This window comes from Schistocerca nitens, chromosome 6 (assembly GCF_023898315.1).
Source record: "Schistocerca nitens isolate TAMUIC-IGC-003100 chromosome 6, iqSchNite1.1, whole genome shotgun sequence".
Lineage (NCBI taxonomy): Eukaryota > Metazoa > Arthropoda > Insecta > Orthoptera > Acrididae > Schistocerca > Schistocerca nitens.
The window spans coordinates 236,201,580-236,221,939 of NC_064619.1; the positions used below are offsets into that span (position 1 = coordinate 236,201,580).

General features: G+C 43.6%; 1 protein-coding gene across 1 annotated transcript in view; it reads right to left on the reverse strand.

Moving 5' to 3' along the window:
• The window catches only part of LOC126263301 (neural-cadherin-like), a 234,588-nt gene that overhangs the window by 114,272 nt on the left and 99,956 nt on the right, over positions 1-20,360 (reverse strand). Inside the window, exon 2 of the mRNA XM_049960389.1 lies at positions 19,704-19,950. Coding sequence (XP_049816346.1) covers positions 19,704-19,876 — 173 coding nt within the window. The 5' untranslated portion in view covers positions 19,877-19,950. The remainder of the gene's footprint in view (positions 1-19,703; positions 19,951-20,360) is intronic.

The following is a 20,360-nucleotide window of genomic DNA, read 5'->3' on the forward strand; positions in this document are numbered from 1 at the left end:
CTGGGGTGCTGCAAAACTTTTTTTTTGATGTGTGTAGAATGCCCCACAAAAATGCACCTAAAAAGACAAAGGTTTCAGCAAAGTGAATATAACACAATTTGTTGATGTGATAATAAACATACAAGACAAGTATTATTCTTTAATCTAGTAACATACAGTTACTACTTTTACCAAATTTGTGATTGATTCAATCTCATTATTTCAATGAAGCAACACACAAAATAATGAACTTTGATTTTTTACTGTGGCTTTGGCAGTTGGTCATTTTGCAGTGGATACCTCCATTACTTGTACATAATTTCAGATACAATTCTTAGTTTTGCTGCGGATTGTATTGTGTAAAACGCATTTCATCAGTGCAATAGTTTGACTTCTTCAGGTGGTGGTAGTTGCTGCTGTCATTCAGGTGGTGGTAGTTGCTGTTGTCACTGCTGCAAGACATGACTGGTGATAATCACGTGGTGACATTCAAATTTATCAGGCTGGGAGCAGGCAATATGCGTGCACAGGAAGACACTGGCAGTTGGAAGAAAGCAGAGTTCCACCTGCTTCCATACATGCACTCAGCGCCGGCTTTAGGGTGGGGCGACTCGGGCGGTCGCCCAGGGCGCCGGGGCCCAAGGGGCGCCACGTACTAAACGCATGTAAAAAAAAGAAATTACAATTTACAATCACCCATTTCGCGAAACTAAAATATTATTCAGTCTCATTCAACATACGTCGCTAATCTCACGAATGCGAGATGAATTCGGGGTAGCAGAAGAGAAATCATGCTGAATGCAATCTTCGTATTGTCTGCAACCATCCATGTTTGACGCGGGCTAGCACGGGCTCTACCAAAGCGCCTCTCTTTTATTTGTTTCAAGAAATGCAACAAGGAAGAGCCCATGCAGCCGCACCAACTCTCGTTTACAACAGAAACTACCGGTCGCTCCAAATAAAAGAAAATACAGACTGTGAAATATACATTACATTATGATTTAATTAATACGAATGTATTTATATCGAATATTTGTGACTTAATGACTCATGTACATTAATTAATAGATCATGCAATGCGTGCACTGAATTCATAGAGAATTCTCCCCTAACTTACTGAAATAATACAGCGCCACACAATGTTTGTTAGACTGCATATGTTGGCAGCGCTACGATTTGCACTCGCATGTCAGTAATTGTCAGTAAGAGTCGGAGGCAGCGGTCATGTTTTCGTGGCTGAATAATTGTGAGTGAAACGAGTGTCGTGACTGTGTCAACATTTTAATTTTCTGGTAGGTGCGAAAAACATTTTTATCTTTCAGTTCAGGTTTTTTTTCTAGTTACGTCTACTGATAGGTGAATTTCTTTATTTGTTATAGATCGAATATTGTGGTCGCGAAATAGAGCAGTGTCCAAGCAATAATTTGTCAAATTATTAAATCATGCCAGAAGAGAAGGAAATGATTAAAAAAAAGCTTTCTGGTTCAGAAAATCGGAAAAGAAAAGCTGAAAAAGAAAAAGTTCTTGAAGAAACTAAAAAGCACATGAATATTTATAAGTACCTTAAAGGAAATTCTAAGGCAAATACTTCAGATATTGAATCAAAAGTCCATGTATCAGCAAATATTTCTTCAGACTGTGAACAATTATACACAAAAAAATATACAATCACCTATTGAAGGTGATCAAATTGACCAGCGCAGTACATCTTTGCATGAATCCTCTGATATTTCTCCAAGTCAAAATCAACACATGACATCTGTGGTCGATGAAAGTATCAACGTTATTGCAATAAAAGAATACAATGTTTCTGATGTAGGTACGTGGCCAAAAGTACTTAATGCTAGAGATATAGATCGCATTATAATATGTGGACCCTCACAAGTATGTCTAAATAACTTTCCAAAAGATGAAAATGGGCGTCATTTCTCTTCAACTCATTACACAAGAAAACTATCAAACGAAGAAACTATCAGACGACGGTGGCTAGTTTATTCTGTATCAAACGACAGTGTCTTTTGCTTTTGTTGTCGACTGTTTGATTTAAAGTCAACTACTAATTTGACTACCACTGTGGGTTTCAGAAATTGGAAACATTTAAGTGAAGCTCTGAAACTGCATGAAAATAGTCCTAACCACAAAAAAGCATTTACTCAATGGACTGAAGCTGAAATCTGGTTTAAAGCTGGATTAACTATTGACAAGGAAGAACAAAAGCTAATTTCTAAAGAAAGTTTACGATGGAGCAATGTGCTTCAAAGATTGATGCACATTACTTTGTATTTGGCTGAAAATAATATGGCATTCAGAGGATTATCAGATAAATTATTTACCCCAAATAATGGAAAATTCTTAGGTCTTGTACAGTTATTGGCAAAGTTTGATCCAATCATGGAAGAGCACGTCAGACTGGCATTGAATGGTGATTTGGCTGACCATTATTGTGGCAAAAATATACAAAATGAATTAATAGAACTCATGGCATCACACGTTATGTCTACAATCGTATCCCGCGTAAAGGGTTCAAAGTATTATGCAATCATAGCTGACTGTACTCCAGATATAAGCCACAAAGAACAACTTTCGATAACTTTAAGATGCGCCGACATAACAGAGGATGGCGTAAGTGTAAAAGAACATTTCATCTCATTTCTGCAAATAGATGATACAACCGGTGAAGGCCTCACAGAAAGCATTTTAAAAACATTGAGTGATCTTGACCTTAACATTAATGACTGCAGAGGACAGGGCTACAATAACGGCGCGAACATGAAGGGGAAAAATAAAGGCGTCCAGAACAGAATTAAGAAGTTAAATCCACTAGCTTTTTTTGTGCCATGTAGTTATAATTTGGTATTGTGTGATGCGACAAAATCATCAGTAAAATCCGTGACACTGTTCGGAATGTTACAAAAAATGTTTAATCTATTTGCTGGGTCGGTAAATAGATGGAAAATTTTGACCGACCATTTGAAGATATACACCCTGAAAAATGTGACACACGCTGGGAAGCTCGAATTGATAGCGTCAAAGCGGTTCGTTATCAATTATGCGAAATGCATGACGCTTTGGTTTTCTTGGCCGATGCTACTGAACAAAGCGATGCTGCGGTGTCACACGAAGCGACAACACTAGGAGGACAATTAAAAGACTTCAGCTTCATTGTTTCTCTCGTGACATGGTATGATGTTCTGTTTCAAATTAACGTTGTGAGTAAAGCAAGTCAGTCACCCACAATCAACTTTGTCGAGTTTATGGGAATCCTTGACAAATGTTGCTCTTATTTGGAAACATATAGACAAACAGGTTTCGAACAAGCTATTGTAACAGCAACTGAACTGGCTTCGGATCTTGATACGCAGCCATTATTTAAACCACAAATGCGATTAAGACGTATTAAACGCAGACCGGGTGAAGAGGCTGTTGATGATCAAATAACTGACCCAAAAAAGAAGTTTAAAGTAGAGTTTTTCAATGCACTGTTGGACACCGTGCACATATCCATGAAAGAAAGATTTGAACAGATGCAAGAATTTTCTGGCGACGTGGAGTTTCTTGTTTGACATTCAAAAAAATCAAAATAAAGAAGAACTAATACAATGCTGTTCTAAATTACAAGAAAAGTTAACTGTCAACATGAAGTCAGATATTGATGGAAATTTGCTGTGCGACGAAATTTTAGGCCTGCAACACTATCTCGAAGACAGCCAGGCAACGCCTATTGAAGCCTTAAACTTCATAAAAAAGCATAATCTTCAAGAGTTATATCCCAGCATCTGGATAACGTTACGTATTTTGCTAACAATACCAGTGACTGTCGCAAGCGGCGAACGCAGTTCTTCCAAACTGAAGTTGATAAAAACGTACTTGCGGTCTACAATGTCTCAAACAAGACTAACCAGTTTGGCCTCACTGTCCATTGAAAATGAAGTTGCAGAAAACCTGGACTTTGCTAATCTGATCAGAGACTTTGCCGACAGAAAAGCGAGAAAAGTAAAATTTTAGTCGTTTATAATTGTTTTTCATTAGGCGTAATATGTTTTGTGTTCAGATGACTGACAGAAAATATAGGTTTATGGCTTACAGTTATATTAAATTCAATAAAAATATGGTACCCAATTCAAAATTAGTGTTTTTTCGTTATACATATTACCTCCTATATATAAAAATCAATTGTTGTGTGTTAGTCTCACCAAAACAAAGAAATGGCTTGACCAATTTGAATAATTTTTGTTTTGTTTTGTTCGCTTTAGTACAGGGGTGCTTCAGAAAAGAAAAGAAATATTTGGGATATACGAGCCTGTTTCAACCACATTTTACGCATCTTTTCTTTGTTTGGAACACGCAAAAACAATTTTCTGGAGTTGTTGTAGATGTACAGTGCAGTACTACGCAATATTTTTAGACAATTTCCCAAAACGTGAATGCCCAAACAATATATCACTGCTATACTGACTGTTACGGCAGCGACAGCAGCATGCTGGACTGACGTCACAGGCTACACAAGACTCACATGGAGCGTCTTAGCGGGCTTTCAGATTATTTGGATTTCATTTCCATTTTAAAAAATAAAATACTCAAATTTTACGATGGAAAAAACCATGTTATGATCATAAGATGACGCCATTAACCACTTAAGACGATTTCTAGAAAACAGTCAAATACCGTGTTGCAAAGCACTGCCAGGTTCGCTATATATACAATAAAGGGCGCCAACTGGACGACTCGCCCGGGGCACCTGGATGGCTAAGGCCGGCCCTGCATGCACTGTGGGCAATACTTGCGCTTTCGGATGCTCCTGTAGTTAAAAGCTGAATTAAATCTCAGCAGTGTATTGCGTTGAGTCATGAATTGGAAGTTCTTGTTTTCCCTGTTTTGATTTAATGGCAGCCTGTACTAGATTACAGGTGGTGCTTAATTGAAACCCTGTGTCCCTGTTGATATGATTGTCTGCTGTACGGGTATGTACGGCCTCCTTAACAACACACAGTCCCAGAAAAATGACGCAGGGGATTAAATTTCCGTCTTTTTACGAAACGTACAATGCCCCATGTTCAGGCAGTGCTCCACTACCACTGATTTATCAGGTTGCCATAGGCATGCATGACTATGGTGTTAACGCAACAGTCTTGCACGATTCGGCTTGTCTGCCCAATTTAACATTTTCCACATTAGTATGGGATCTTATACACTCCACATTTCCTACGGTCGAGGTCGTTTTTGACCAAGCACAGTAAATTCCTCAACTTTGCTGAGGGCCGAAAAACACACTTGATGTCGTGCCTTTTGAGGATTCTTTCTATTCATGAAGATATGCCGCCAAAATAGGGCAAGAATTCTGTTGTAATGTCTGTCTCCGCATCCTCATTTACATCCCCACTTTGAATTTTCTTAGAATGTAATGTATGGTGTATCTGTGTATCGGATTAGCCATTCTGTTGGAAAGCCTTTCTTAGATGTTGTAGCTCACCAGTTAGACTGTCGGCATCTGAGACCACATGTGCTCTGTGCACCAAATAGTCTAAGACACTACCGCATTGTGCAGGGCGACGACAACATGTGACCTGCAAATACAACTCCGTGTGAATTGATTTGCGGTAGACACTATGTCCCAGTGTACCATCAGCGTTTCTTCTGACCATGACATCCAGGGATGGTAAAATGTCGTCTTATTCCACTTTCATTGTGAATTTTACATTGGAATGGAGCGAGTTCTGATGATGGAGAAACACAGGTAATGGCTCTATTCTGCGGGGACACATCACAAATGTATCGTCTGCATACTGCCACAAGCAGGAAGGTTTGAGACTTGCCGACTGCAGTGCTTTTTCCCTAAAGTCTTCCATAAAAATAGTTATCCACCATGGGAGACATAGGACTTCCCATGGCAACACCGTCCACTTGTTCAAAATACTGGTCATTGAATAAGAAATAAGTTCAGGTAAGCACATGTTTAAACAATGCCACAATATCTTTCCCAACCTGGCTACTGACAAGCTCCGAGTCCTACAGAGGTACTTTTGCAAATAAAGATACAACATCAAAACTAACCAAAAGATCTGACGGTTGTAGCTTAAATGCCTTCAGTCATCCTGTGAAGTTCACTGAATTCCAGATATGGTGATCACACTTGCCTATGAGAAGCTATTCCAATAGACAGATATGCCATGCATTCCGTTCTAAGCAAATTCAAAGCAGGGATGTAAATGAAGAGCGGAGGCATCCGTTGCAATGATATTCCTCGTCAACTTCAATCCTTGTGAGAAAGTGGAGAAGAAAGTCAACACGCCGTTGTGGGCCCTGTGGTCCAAGCTGCTCTACATATGGATATTGTATGGATACCATCTGAGAATGGTTTGAAGCACCGTCCATACAGTGGACCAATGGATGTTCAACTGTCGTGACACAGTACACGTACTGCCTGACGATCGGGAATTGCGTCCAGCGTTGTCTACCATAGCAACAGCGATTTCATCAATCGCTTGTGGTGCAACTGGTCGCCGCCCTCTCCCTGGAGTGACGCCCAGTTCTCCAGTTGATTCGGACTTCTTCATCATGCTCCGCACAGCAGGTGGAGAAAGAGGACCCTTCCGTAATCCTTTCAAAAAAATGGCTCTGAGCACTATGGGACTCAACTGCTGTGGTCATTAGTCCCCTAGAACTTAGAACTACTTAAACCTAACTAACCTAAGGACATCACACACATCCATGCCCGAGGCAGGATTCGAACCTGCGACCGCAGCAGTCGCACGGTTCCGGACTGCACGCCTAGAACCGCGAGACCACCGCGGCCGGCCGTAATCCTTTCAGCAGGCGATATTCTCGAAGTGCAGCTGCAGCATTACTGTTGTTTTGATAATAGAGCTTCACCAATAATACCCTGCTCCTTTTGTGCAAGCTCATGTTGACACGTTAACAAGTGCACTACGACTGGTCAGGTGTGTGAGACGATGAATCATGATGACTAATCACAGTACCTGGTGGCCGTAGTTGTAACTGGATGGTGGCGCTGTGATGCTTGGAAATCATGTACCTCACACTCTGACAGTACGCTACCGAGTTTGGTACTCGTACAGTAATTAGGTTCTGTGTTATAACGTGTTAAATAGGGAAAGTTTAATTATAACCACCTGGTACTTCCATGAATTTTGAAGTAACTAAGGAACGACGAAAAAAAAAACCTCTAGTTTTAGTTTTCCACCCCGGAGTTACATATTAGAGTTCCGCTATAATTAGTAAACAAATTAATACTATAACATTTTAGAGATTTTGTTGTTGTTATTATTATTATTAAAATCCTATGAACTGTGGCTTATTATAAGTGGGTTGGTGTCAAATTATGTAAGGTGCTACAAAACGATTTCGACAAACTTGGGGGGGGGGGGGGGGGTTACAGAGGCTGTCTTGAAGAACAAATTGAGGATAGGAACCCGTGTCCGGAGGAAACGTCATCCACCAACGCCACAGAGGTTCGAAGTTAAATGGCCTGGTGTCTGTCGCTAGGATACCCCTTCAGCAGCAAATGTGACTTTGTACATTGATGGGCCGTAGGCAGAACGTCTCGCAATGTCGTTATTCAGTGATCATCACTGATGGCCACGATCGCCAGTGGAGAAGATGCGGATAGGTGTTGCGTAGACAGGAATTGTCTCCTATGAATGCGATGCTGTTTCCTTAGTGAATGACAGTTTCAGACACAGGTTTCAATCTGAACTTTATTTTTCTCATGTATACCGAAAGACATTGGAGATTGTAGAGGGACCCAGGTGAAACCAGGCAACAGAGCTTCGTATTCATGCTTTCTACGCGGCAGCCTACTCCAGCTTCCCCACTGGCGATCGTGGCAGTCACTCACCATAACCGAATAACAAACAACACTGCGAGACGTTCCGCCTACGGCCCGTCAGCGTAAAAAGTCACGTCTGCTGCCGAAGTGGTGGCCTAGTGACAGGCGCCGATGCCTGTAACTTCGACGCTCTGTAGCGCCGCTGGATGACGTTTCTGAACGCGGGTTCCTGTCCTGAAACTGTTCCTCGCGAGACCCTCTACAGTCCCTTAAAGTTTGTCGGTATCGTTTTGTAACACATTGTATGTAAGGTGCAGGCGAGGGGGGTAGAGGACAGAGGGTAACGATCTGGGACCTCTTCGACATCCGGAACCTGGATCCGCGCCTTGTGTTTAGGGAAAAATATCGATAATGAAAAAATACTGACACTCATGTGAGTGCACCTGTGGATTATAGATTCCGTGAAATTACGAGGTTGTTAGAGTTGTGAGAAATCGTTGCTATTACAGTTCTTAAACCAAATGCACGACACAAGTACCTCTGAAATTTTTGGTCGATGCTTTTCGTTTCTTATATTTTTGTGAATTCCAATTTCTTGAACTAGCGCTAAAGCTATGTGTCAAGCACTGACGTAAACAAATTATATACTAGGCCCATTCCATAGGTCGTGGCAACTATGGCATATCTTGCGATAACGAGACACTATGAGAATTCCACGATGAGACACGGTAAGGCAGGGTCTATCTGAATGCCAAGATAAAATAGGGTTTGATAGAGGAGGTCGTGGCAAAGAGTGAAATGAAACACACACACTGCAACTGTAAATTTATTGTAAACAGGTACAAATGGAACAAAAATGAATCTAAATCAACTGCTGACCTTCGAAATAGTCTCCCAGTGTACCCACACAGCGTTGCCAACGATGGGAAAGGAGCTGAATGCTATTTCTCAGTAAAACCAACTGATACATATATATATATAAAACTTTTGTGTGTGTGTGTGTGTGTGTGTGTGTGTGTGTGTAAGTACAATCTAACTTCTGCACCATTTCAGTGCAGTAATGTCTTCATTGTATTATAGTAGTTGTATTACACGTTTATTACCTTTCTTATTTTAAATCCAGTGCATTAGTATTTGTAAAATGACTCTTTCATATAGTGTTCACTAAAAAATGACGATCATTCCACTTGGGACCTGTGTAATGGTACATTAGCTTATATGTTTTAGTTGTAAATATTTGTTATGTATTGTTGTTTTTCTGACATGTTCTACATCCTGGAGGACCTCCTCACTACGGATCAAATTGAATGATAGTAAATCTAATCTAATCTAATTGTAATTGCCATAAGTGTGCCACTTGTCGCCGAAATTCTGTGAGAATATCCTCCCTGTTCGCAAAGTGCCTCCCATGCAGAGATTAAGGTCTGGTGGGTAAGATGGGTGGGGGAGGTTTTCCCACCCTTACTGCCGTACACAATTGTTGATGGCGCCTGCAGTGTGGGATGTAGCACTGTGATGGAGTATGACTGTATCATCCAGCAGTGCCGGACGTTTTCTCTGAAGTGTACGTCGCAGATGGTACACCAGAAAATTGCGGCAATATTGAGTATTGATGGAGTGACACTCTAGGATACAGTGGCTGTCATTTCTCCGAATGAGTATGAACTTCGTGTTTGATAGATTCTGTCGCACCTTGTGTCCTCGTGGTGAATCTGAATGACGACATTCAGCTGACTGGGTCTTCAATTCTGGTTTATATGCTCCTGCCCAGATTAATACGATTGAGCATGTTATTGCCTTCCCATTTAAGTGCCGGCCGACGTGGCCGAGCGGTTCTAGACCCTTCAGTCTGGAACCGCGCGACCGCTACGGTCACAGGTTCGAATCCTGCCTCAGGCATGCATGTGTGTGATATTCTTAGGTTAGTTAGGTTAAAGTAGTTCTAAGTTCTAGGGAACTGATGATCTCAGATGTTAAGTCCCGTAGTGCTCAGAGCCATTTGAACCCATTTACGTCGCTCAGATGATACGACCGGGGTCGTATCGCGTCCACTTGTGCACCTCTGTTAACTGATGTGGTAGCCATTTTGATCACTTCTTACGCACCTGCAAGTCCTTCCCTAAAATGTGGAACACTGTTACTCTCGACATATACGTCCATGTCATTGATTCCCGCACAGTCCAACGTCGGTCCACTGTTAAACATTGTTCAACAACAGCCACGGACAGGTCAGTAAGGACAGACTTGGGCCGCTCACTTTGCGATGAGTCCGTCGTTACTGGGCGTTCACGTCGGAAGGCCTCCACTCAACGTGCTTGTTCAGTAGAGCAATGCTCTGCCACCCACAGCTGCTCATAGTTCCACATGACACTGAGTAGCATTTCTGCCAGCAAGAAATACAATTTTGACAAACGTTCACTTTTCCACCCCGCTTACATATTGTAGGACCGCCAAGCTAACACTAAATGCTTCAGGCTCTGGTACCGAGTATTCCTACAAGCGGTTTCTATTTGTCGCTTGATTTCGGAACTGTTTGCGGAGGGCTTTTGAACTATTTACTGCGATTACGGTGATACCACATGTTCAAATGGTTCAAATGCCTCTGAGCACAATGGGACTTAACATCTGAAGTCATCAGTCCCCTATAAATTAGAACTATAACCTAACTAACCTAAGGACATCACACACATCCACGCCCGAGGCAGGATTCGAACCTGCGACCGTAGCGGTCCTGCGGTTCCAGACTGAAGCGCCTAGAACCGCTCGGCCACACACCACATGTTCGCAGGATATACCATAGTAGCCAAGACTTATGGAAATGACCCTCGAATTTTTGCTATATTAATTGTTATATAATTAAATGTTATTATTTTAATTCTAGGCAGCTGTGGCATGTTAAATGTGTGGGTGTCGGATGACAACAAGTGCTATTGTGGGTGGGGGGACAGTAATAATAGCTAGGACCCCCCCCCCTCTCCCCCCAGGGCTGAACAGATCTGCAGCTGATTTAAACCATGCTATAACGGTCGTGGAGGACGCTGCGAAAATGTTTCTCAGACCATGACGGAGGTCCCGCCCCCTGTATTCTACCTTGGGGTTGAGCGCCGACAAGGCTCCCCGACGTGCGTTAACGACCTCGGCAACAGAGGCCGGTCGTGTAGCGGGCGTCGACGAGTGTCAGTGGCGGCGGGGGCGGTCTTTGTTCTCCGGAGGGCTGATCCTGCCTTCTCGAGTGGTACTCTGGGTCCCTCTGATGTTCAGAGGGAAAGACCTCCTGACTTCAGCCGTGGCTCCAGAGTTATATCCGTCTATCTGCAAGGGCCGAGATGTTTCAAACGGGTCAAGCATATTCAGCTCTACTTAGTACACTACTGGCCATTAAAATTGCTACACCACGAAGATGACGTGCTACAGACGCGAAATTTAACCGACAGGAAGAAGATGCTGTGATATGCAAATGATTAGCTTTTCAGAGCATTCACACAAGGTTGGCGCCGGTGGCAACACCTACAACGTGCTGACATGAGGAAAGTTTCCAACCGACTTCTCATACACAAACAACAGTTGACCGGCGTTGCCTGGTGAAACGTTGTTGTGATGCCTCGTGTAAGGAGGGGAAATGCCTACCATCACGTTTCCGACTTTGATAAAGATCGGATTGGAGCCTATCGCGATTGCGGTTTATCGTATCGCGACATTGCTGCTCGCGTTGGTCGAGATCCAATGACTGTTAGCAGAATATGGAATCGGTGGGTTCAGGAGAGTAATACGGAACGCCGTGGTGGATCTCAACGGCCTCGTATCACTAGCAGTCGAGATGACAGGCATCTTATCCGCATAGCTGTAACGGATCGTGCAGCCACGTCTCGATCCCTGAGTCAGCAGATGGGGACGTTTGCAAGACAACCATCTGCACGAACAGTTCGACGACTTTTGCAGCGGCATGGAGACCATGGCTGCGGTTACCCCTGACGCTGCATCACAGACAGGAGCGCCTGCGATGGTGTACTCAACGACGAACCTGGGTGCACGAATGCCAAAACGTCATTTTTCGAATGAATCTAGGTTCTGTTTACAGCATCATGATGATCGCATCCGTGTTTGGCGACATCGCGGTGAACCCACATTGGAAGCGTGTATTCGTCATCGCTATACTGGCGTATCACCCGGCGTGATGGTATGGGGTGCCATTGGTTACATGTCTCGGTCACCTCTTGTTCGTATTGACGGAACTTTGAACAGTGGCCGTTACATTTCAGGTGTGTTAAGACCCGTGGCTCTACCCTTCGTTCTATCCCTGCGAAACCCTACATTTCAGCAGGATAATGTACGACCGCATGTTGCAGGATACTGTACGGGCCTTTTTGGATGTAGAAAATGTTCGACTGCTTCCCTGGCCAGCACATTCTCCAGATCTCTCACCAATTGAAAACGTCTGGTCAATGGTGGTCGAGCAACTGGCTCGTCACAATACGCCAGTCACTACTCTTGATGGATTGTGGTATCATGTTGAAGTTGCATGGGCAGCTGTACCTCTACACGCCATCCAAGCTCTGTTTGACTCAATGCCCAGGCGTATCAAGGCCGTTATTACGGCCGGAGGTGGTTGTTCTGGGTACTGATTTCTCAGGAACTACGCACCCAAATTGCGTGAAAATGTAATCACAGGTCAGTTCTAGTACAATATATATGTCCAATGAATACCCGTTTATCATCTGCATTTCTTCTTGGTGTAGCAATTTTAATGGCCAGTAGTGTATTTGATTGGCTAAGCGTTAATGACGATTACTAAGATGCTTTGTAATGGGAAAGTTCCTTCAATCCCTCCAATTTCCGTAGAAGAAAATTCATAGTACAGGCCTTTAGTCTACTCTTTTTGCAATTTTCCGTGAATTTTATAAGTATGTTGATTCGGCTTACTAGAAGTTCTGGTATCTAAAAGAGCTGTATTTGAACTCCTGCCCATGTTATCCGAAAATCCTCGACCTTATGCCGTATTATTTTCTTTTATTTATTCTTTTATTCGAATGAACCCATTTTGGATGCACTCAGTACTCAGAAACGATGTGTTTGACCTTCTTTTGTACCCATATGTCTTCCATCCTTTTGCTATAAGCTTAGTTTCTTGGATCAAACCAAGCTGTTCTGGAAGTCTTCTTCGGGTTTTCTTCCTGTTCAAGTTTCCATTGTTTAAGTTTACAACAAATATATTTCCTGATCAGAATATTTCCATGTGTGATTAATTACAGTTTTATACTATCCTTTTTTATATTCCCTAATTCCTTTCCTCCTCCACGTTTGCATACAGTCCAACTATTTGTCTCTAACTTTATGTGGCTGCAAATTTGTAAAGTACGTTTTCTAAGATTACTGTGGATGTTCGTGTAGTGTTTGCTCTTTCGGTTCCTTCTTCGTCTGAGCTGATCACCTAACCATTATGGACTCAGGATTTTTTAAATAATTCATCGTTCTTTTTTGTTTCCTTTTTTATTTTTATTTCTATCATAAGAAGAAACTCAAACACATGGATTTTTACTGAATTCTATCTAGGCAGGTACATATTGCAGTAGCTTGACATTATTTCGAAAACCCTAATCAAGTATATTTCTGGTTTTTCTAAATGAGTGCCATTATAATAAAATGGAGAGTAGACGTATATCACGGTAAAAACAAAACTCGTTAATTGAAGCAGATTATATTTTAGCATAGTGAGGCACCCGCATCCCACGTCGAATTCACCGCTATGGAATACTCTCCCTGCTGGAGCTGTGAAGTCAGAAAATTAACCGCAACAAAGTGATAGTCCTGCTCGAATCCCTGCTTTATGCCACAGGAGCAGCACTGGGATTACGTCTGTCAGCGTCACATTATACGAGTTTCGAAGTCTAGTTTATAAAGTTTTAGATGTTGATGTAGTGATATGAGTTTTTTTCTGCGTACGTTGTGTCCTAAAGCATCTGACGAATGTACGTCTATCCGAAATAGTGGTGTACTGAACTTTATACAAATACGCTGCATGTTTTGATGACCTTGCGAATGTAGTGCCGGACCTGCCTTTGTCCGGCGCAGTGCAGCAACTCCACATGGCATGGGCTCAACAAGTCGATTGATGTCCCCTTCATAAATATTGAGCCATACTGCCTCTATAGCCAACCATAATTCCGAAAGTGTTGCCGGTGCAAAGTTTTGTGCACGAACTGACCTCTCAGTTATGTCCCGAAAATTTTTTGATGGGATTCATGTCGGGCGATCTGTGTGGCCAAATCATTAGCTAGAACTGTTCAGAATATTCTTAAAAGCAATCACAAACAACTGTTGCCCGGTGACACAGGGGATTGTTATCTATGAGAATTCCACTGTTCTTGGAAACTTGAAATCCATGAATGGCTGCTAATGGTCTCCAAGTAACCGAACATAACGATTTCCAGTCAATAATCGGTTCAGTTGGACCAGACAACCGAGTTCATTCCATGTAAACAGTGCCAACAGGCCATGTAAACAGTGACTTGTTGACAACTTGGGTCCATGGCTTCGTGGGGTCTGCGTCACACGCCGAAATAATTTCTGACTTATTTCTGATTATATCACAGGCTGGTGGTTCGCATAAACCTCCACTAATCTGGTGTTAACCGAAGTCGGACGCAGAGTGCAGGATAGTGACAACATCACGAGAACTGAAAGGAATCGGATATCCCTGTGATACGGTGAAAGAGGAGACTGCCGAGGAATGTTAACCGAAAGTTACAAAAGAGTGGAAGCCATCCTTGGCTATCTGCATGTTAGGTATAAGCGAGTGAAAGTAGGTAGCGATCGTTTTTCACTTCAGAAACATTAGTGATATCGGCTTCGAAAAGTAACGGGCCTCGTTTCCGTTATAATGCATGCGCTGAGACTTCGGTCATCTCTTTGAACAGTTGCTGTTAGTGTAAGGTGTTTCTGTAAGACTTAAGTTATTTAAGTCAATAAAATAAACAACTTAAGCTTCCTGGCGGTTTAAAACTGTGTGCAGGACTGGGACACGAACCCAGAAGCATGCCTTTCGCGGGATACAATCTTACCAACTGAGCTATGCGTACATAACTGACTACACGCCCTCACAGCTTTACTGCCGCGAGTATTTCTCTTCGAACAGCTAGGCCGTTTCTCCACAATTTCCTTTCTTCCAGAAGTACTAGTCTCGCCAGGTGTGTAAGCAAGTGAGTTTGTGTGAAGGTACGCGGGTAAGATGTAAGGCTGTGAGGGCCTGACAGCTCAGTCGGTAAGAGCACTGCTCGCGAAAGGAAAGATTCCGGAACAGTCGCGGTTTGGCACACAGTTTAAATCTGCCAGGAAATACCAAACAGCGCACACTCCGCTGGAGAGAATGTAAAGGTAAATATTCATTTCCGACCGTTAGTTCCATAGCTCGAAGTATTCAGCTTAAGTTCCTTTGCCATCTGTTCGAACGCGAGTGTCTATTTCTCTTCTGTTCCACTCTCTAACAGCATTCGGGTAAAACGGGCACTTCAAAACAATATCGCATTCGGAGGAGAAATTTCAGCGAAGGTCTCGCCGCGACGAAAAACGCCATTGTTTTAATGATCGCCCCCCCCCCCCCAACTCTCGTATCACACCCGTGACACTCTCTCCACTATTTCGTGATAATACAAAACGAACTGCCCTTCTTTGAACTTCTTCGACGTCATCCGTTAATCCTACTGGTAAGGGTCCCATATTGCACACCTATACTCTAGCAGAGGACGAACAAGCATAGTGTAGGTAGTCCCTCCAGTGGATTTGTTTCGTCTTTGAAGTGTTCTGCCAATAAAACACGCTCTTTAGTTGGGCTTGCACACAACATTATCAACGTGATCGTTCCAATGTAAGTTGTTCCTAATTGTGATCCCTATCTATTTAGTTGAAATGATAGCCTTTAGATTTGTGTGCCTTACCTTGTAACCGGAATTTAAACGAATTCCTTTTAGGACTCATTCAGATGACATCGCACTTTTCATTATTTAGGGTTGATTACCACTTTTCGCACCATACAGGTAGTTTGTGTAAATAATATTGCAGTTGGTTTTAATCTTCTGAAGCCTTTACTAAACGGTAAATGACCGTGTCATCTGCAGACAAACTAATATCTTTGCTCAAATTGTCTCCTAAATAGTTGACGTAGGTCAGGAATATCAGAGGGCATGAAACACTTCTTTGGGGGATACCAGATATCACTTCTGTTTCGGTGGATGTCAACGGCTGTACCGAAGTGCGTACGCCGGTTTCCGGCACACCACTAAAGTTACGCTCCGTTGGGTGTCACCAGTACTACGATGGGAGACCATCCGCGTACGCCATGCGCTGTTGACAGTTGGTGGGAAATGATATAAAATCGCTGATACCAGTCTTTGCACCAATGTCCTGGATTAAATTCCAAACCTCACTGCAAGTGTCTCATGAAGTTGTAACGCGTACATGTATTCCCTGCACGTGTTTAGGCCAAGTATTACGCACATTTATGCGATCAGGAATGCTCAGTATCAGCGAGGCTACACGTACATCTGACAATTATTCGTCAGCAAGGAGTATTAATGATAAAATCATAGGAGGCAATGTTGTGCAACCTTACTAGGGACAAGACCCGACCTTTCGGGAGTAGGATCTTACAATCTGAGACAGTGTTACGAGACAAACTTCCGTCACAATGTCCACAAACGTGACGTCAGATCCGCCTAGCAACAGCGATCTGAAATCCCGATTGGCTGCAACTTTGGATATATATATATATATATATATATATATATATATATATATATATATATATATATATATATATATATATATATATATAAAACGAGCTAAGTGTCTTCATTGGCTGAGGGAGAAAGGTAGGGTCTCTCCTGTCCGTCGGAAAGACAGGGTGCGTTACTAGCGTGGCGGCACTCAAAATGCACGGTCGAGTAACCGACGGCGGCTCCAAAAGAACGGTCGCGAGTAAATATTCCAGTTGTTAAACATTGGATATAAAGTGAAGGTCAGTTATCAGTGAACGAAACGTGTCGTGGGCAATGTACACTACGGGCCATTAAAATTGCTACACCAAGAAGAAATGCAGATGATAAACGGGTATTCATTGGACAAATATATTATACTAGAACTGACATGTGAGTGCATTTTCACGCAATTTGGGTGCACAGACCCTGAGAAATCAGTACCCAGAACCACCATCTCTGGCCGTAATAACGGCCTTGATACGCCTGAGCATTGAGTCAAATCAAGCTTGGATGGCGTGTACAGGTACAGCTGCCCATGCAGCTTCAACACGATACCACAATTCATCAAGAGTAGTGACTGGCGTATTGTGACGAGCCAGTTGCTCGGCCACCATTGACCAGACGTTTTCAATTGGTGAGAGATCTGGAGAATGTGCTGGCCAGGGCAGCAGTCCAACATTTTCTGTATCCAGAAAGACCCGTACAGGACCTGCAACACGCGGTCGTGCATTATCCTGCTGAAATGTAGGGTTTAACAGAGATCGAATAAATGGTAGAGCCACGGGTCGTAACACATCTGAAATGTAACGTCCACTGTTCAAAGTGCCGTCAATGCGAACAAGAGGTGACCGAGACGTGTAACCAATGGCACCCCATAACATCACGCCGGGTGATACGCCAGTATAGCGATGACGAATACACGCTTCCAATGTACGTTCACCGCGATGTCACGAAACACGGATTCGACCATCATGATCCTGTAAGCAGAACCTGGATTCATCCGAAAAAATGACATTTCGCCATTCGTTCACCGAGGTTCGTCGTTGAGTACACCATCGCAGGCGCTCCTGTCTGTGATGCAGCGTCAGGGGTAACCGCAGCCAAGGTCTCCGATCTGATAGCCCATGCTGCTGCAAACGTCGTCGAACTGTTCGTGCAGATGGTTGTTGTCTTGCAAACGCCCCCATACGTGGGTCCAGGGATCGAGACGTGGCTGCACGATCCGTTACAGCCATGCGGATAAGATGCCTGTCATCTCGACTGCTAGTGATACGAGGCCGTTGGGATCCAGGACGGCGTTCAGTATTACCCTCCTGAACCCACCAATTCCATATTCTGCTAAAAGTCATTGGATCTCGACCAACGCGAGGAGTACCGTCGCGATACGATAAACCGCAATCGCGATAGGGTACAATCCGATCTTTATCAAAGTCGAAAACGTGATGGTAGGCATTTCCCCTCCTTACACGAGGCATCACAACAACATTTCACCAGGCAACACCGGTCAACTGCTGTTTGTGTATGAGAAATCGGTTGGAAACTTTCCTCGTGTCAGCACGTTGTAGGTGTCGCCACCGGCGCCAACCTTGTGTGAATGCTCTGAAAAGCGAATCATTTGCATATCACAGTATCTCAATAGCCATACATCAACACGATATCGACCTTTTTCTCAATTGGTAAACGCTCGATTTTAACACGGTTAATGTATCACGAAGCAAATACCGTCGGCACTAGCCGAATGTTACGTGATACCAGGTACTTATACGTTTGTGACTATTACAGCGCCATCTATCACAAAGGGAAAAAAGTGGTCCAACCTAAACATTCATATTTCTTTACGTACTACAGGAATATGAAATAAAAAATGGGGGTTCCTATTTAAAAAAAACGTAGATGATACCCGTTTGACCTATGGCAGCGCCATCTAGTGGGCCAACCATAGTGCCATCTGGTTTCCCCCTTCAAGTTAGACAAGTTTCGTTCTTTGTAGTTTTTGCGTTTGACGCTTATTTCGTGAGACATTTGGCCCGGTCACGATCAGTGGACCACCCTGTATATATATGTAGGGAACGAGCGAAGTGTCCTTATTGGCTGAGGGAGAAAGGTGGGGTCTCTCCTGTCCGTCGGGTAGACAGGGTGAGTTAGTAGCGAGGGGCCACTCAAAATGCACGGTCGAGTAACTGACAGCGGCTCTAAAAGAACGGTCGCGAGTAAATATTCTAGCTGTTAAACATTAGATATAAAGTGAAGGTTAGTTATCAGTGAACGCCACGTGTCGTGGGCAATGTGTATCACGAGTATGGAAAGTGAGAAATCTGTTAATGTGTTGTAAAGGGTTGAATACCGGCGTAGCCAAGAGCCGCCATATTGGAAATTCTGTGAAGTGTGTTTCAAAGTATTCTTTATTAAAACGAGTATAGTCCAAAACGTTGTTAACATTTAACAACTGGCATCCCGACCCACCCCACTTCAGCAGGATCACAGTCTACAAGGAACCTGGCGCCTGAGCTCTACTACAATGCGACGAGGGACTACCGAAGCAGCAAGACACCAGGTTAGTGATACAGCGACCACAGAAGTACTTCCTTCTCGCTGCAGTGCCACAGAGAGCATTGTAAAGTGAGGGTATGCGACACGGTTGGTGGTGAACCGTCCGTCGGATGGGGACTCTAAGCTCGGCGGCCCCTTTGGTGCTATTCGAGAGCAGTTGGCTATGTGGCCGCACAGGGTTTCTCCCTGTCCCTTCTCTCATCATCCCTAACTCCCCAGCACGAGTATGACACTACACCATACACACACACACACACACACACACACACACACACACACACACACACACACACACGTACATTACAGTCACCAACACTTAACAGATACGCAGACAGCTCACATACTCTGCAAAAAAAGGTGCCGCCGGGCACGAAAGATAGTGGAAACCTTTCCATTGGTCGGCTGATCTTGCCCTTTGGCGTCTCGTACCCCTTCATGCCATAGGACTTAACCTTACTTTTTTTACTCGATGACTTCCCGTCAGTTACTGAAAACTGAGACCTTTCTGACAGGAAATCGCAAATCCAGTCGCACAAGAAAGATGATACTCCATAGGTACTCAGTGCATAGTTTTCACCTTTAGCATGTGGGGGACCCAACAGGTAGGGTAGAAAAAAGAGAGACGCGCCGCTGCTTACTCGGAATCCTTCTTCTGGTTCTCGGGGATCTCGGCCTCGTAGGAGGGCATGTAGAACTGCGGGGCGCGCTTGCCGCCCACGATGGAGAGCCGCTCCTCGGGCGTCGACTGGAAGTGGCGCTCGTCGACGCGGCCGTTCTGGTCCTCGGCCTTCACGTACAGCACGTACTCCATGTCCAGCTGGAAGGCGTCCGTGCCGCGCGTGCGCACCACGCCCGACCGCTCGTCCACCTCGAAGCGGCCGCCGGCTGCAACACAAGGGCACAAGACAACTGCAGTGCCTGATCCGATACTTGCGGCGTAGCGCTAAATCTCTCTGCATCTCCTCCATTTCAGCCATTCGACTCTGGAACAAAATGCCCTGTAACCTGCATATTATCCAAAATCACTCTGCATTCAGTAGGAGATTAACTTCTTATCTGCTGTCATCGGTGCAACTTCCTTCTCACATATCCCTTCCTTTTGTCCAACGGTAAATCACACTATAAACTTTACATGCTTTTCTCATTCTTATCTGTTTCTGTTTTCTTCCTTTCGTGTTATCTGCTAATATTATCCCGTTATTTCTCACTGTACTTTTGATCATCCAACTTCCTTTCCAAATTTCTTTCCTTTTGTACTGGTGCCACACATTTCTGTTAGATGCCATAACTCACAC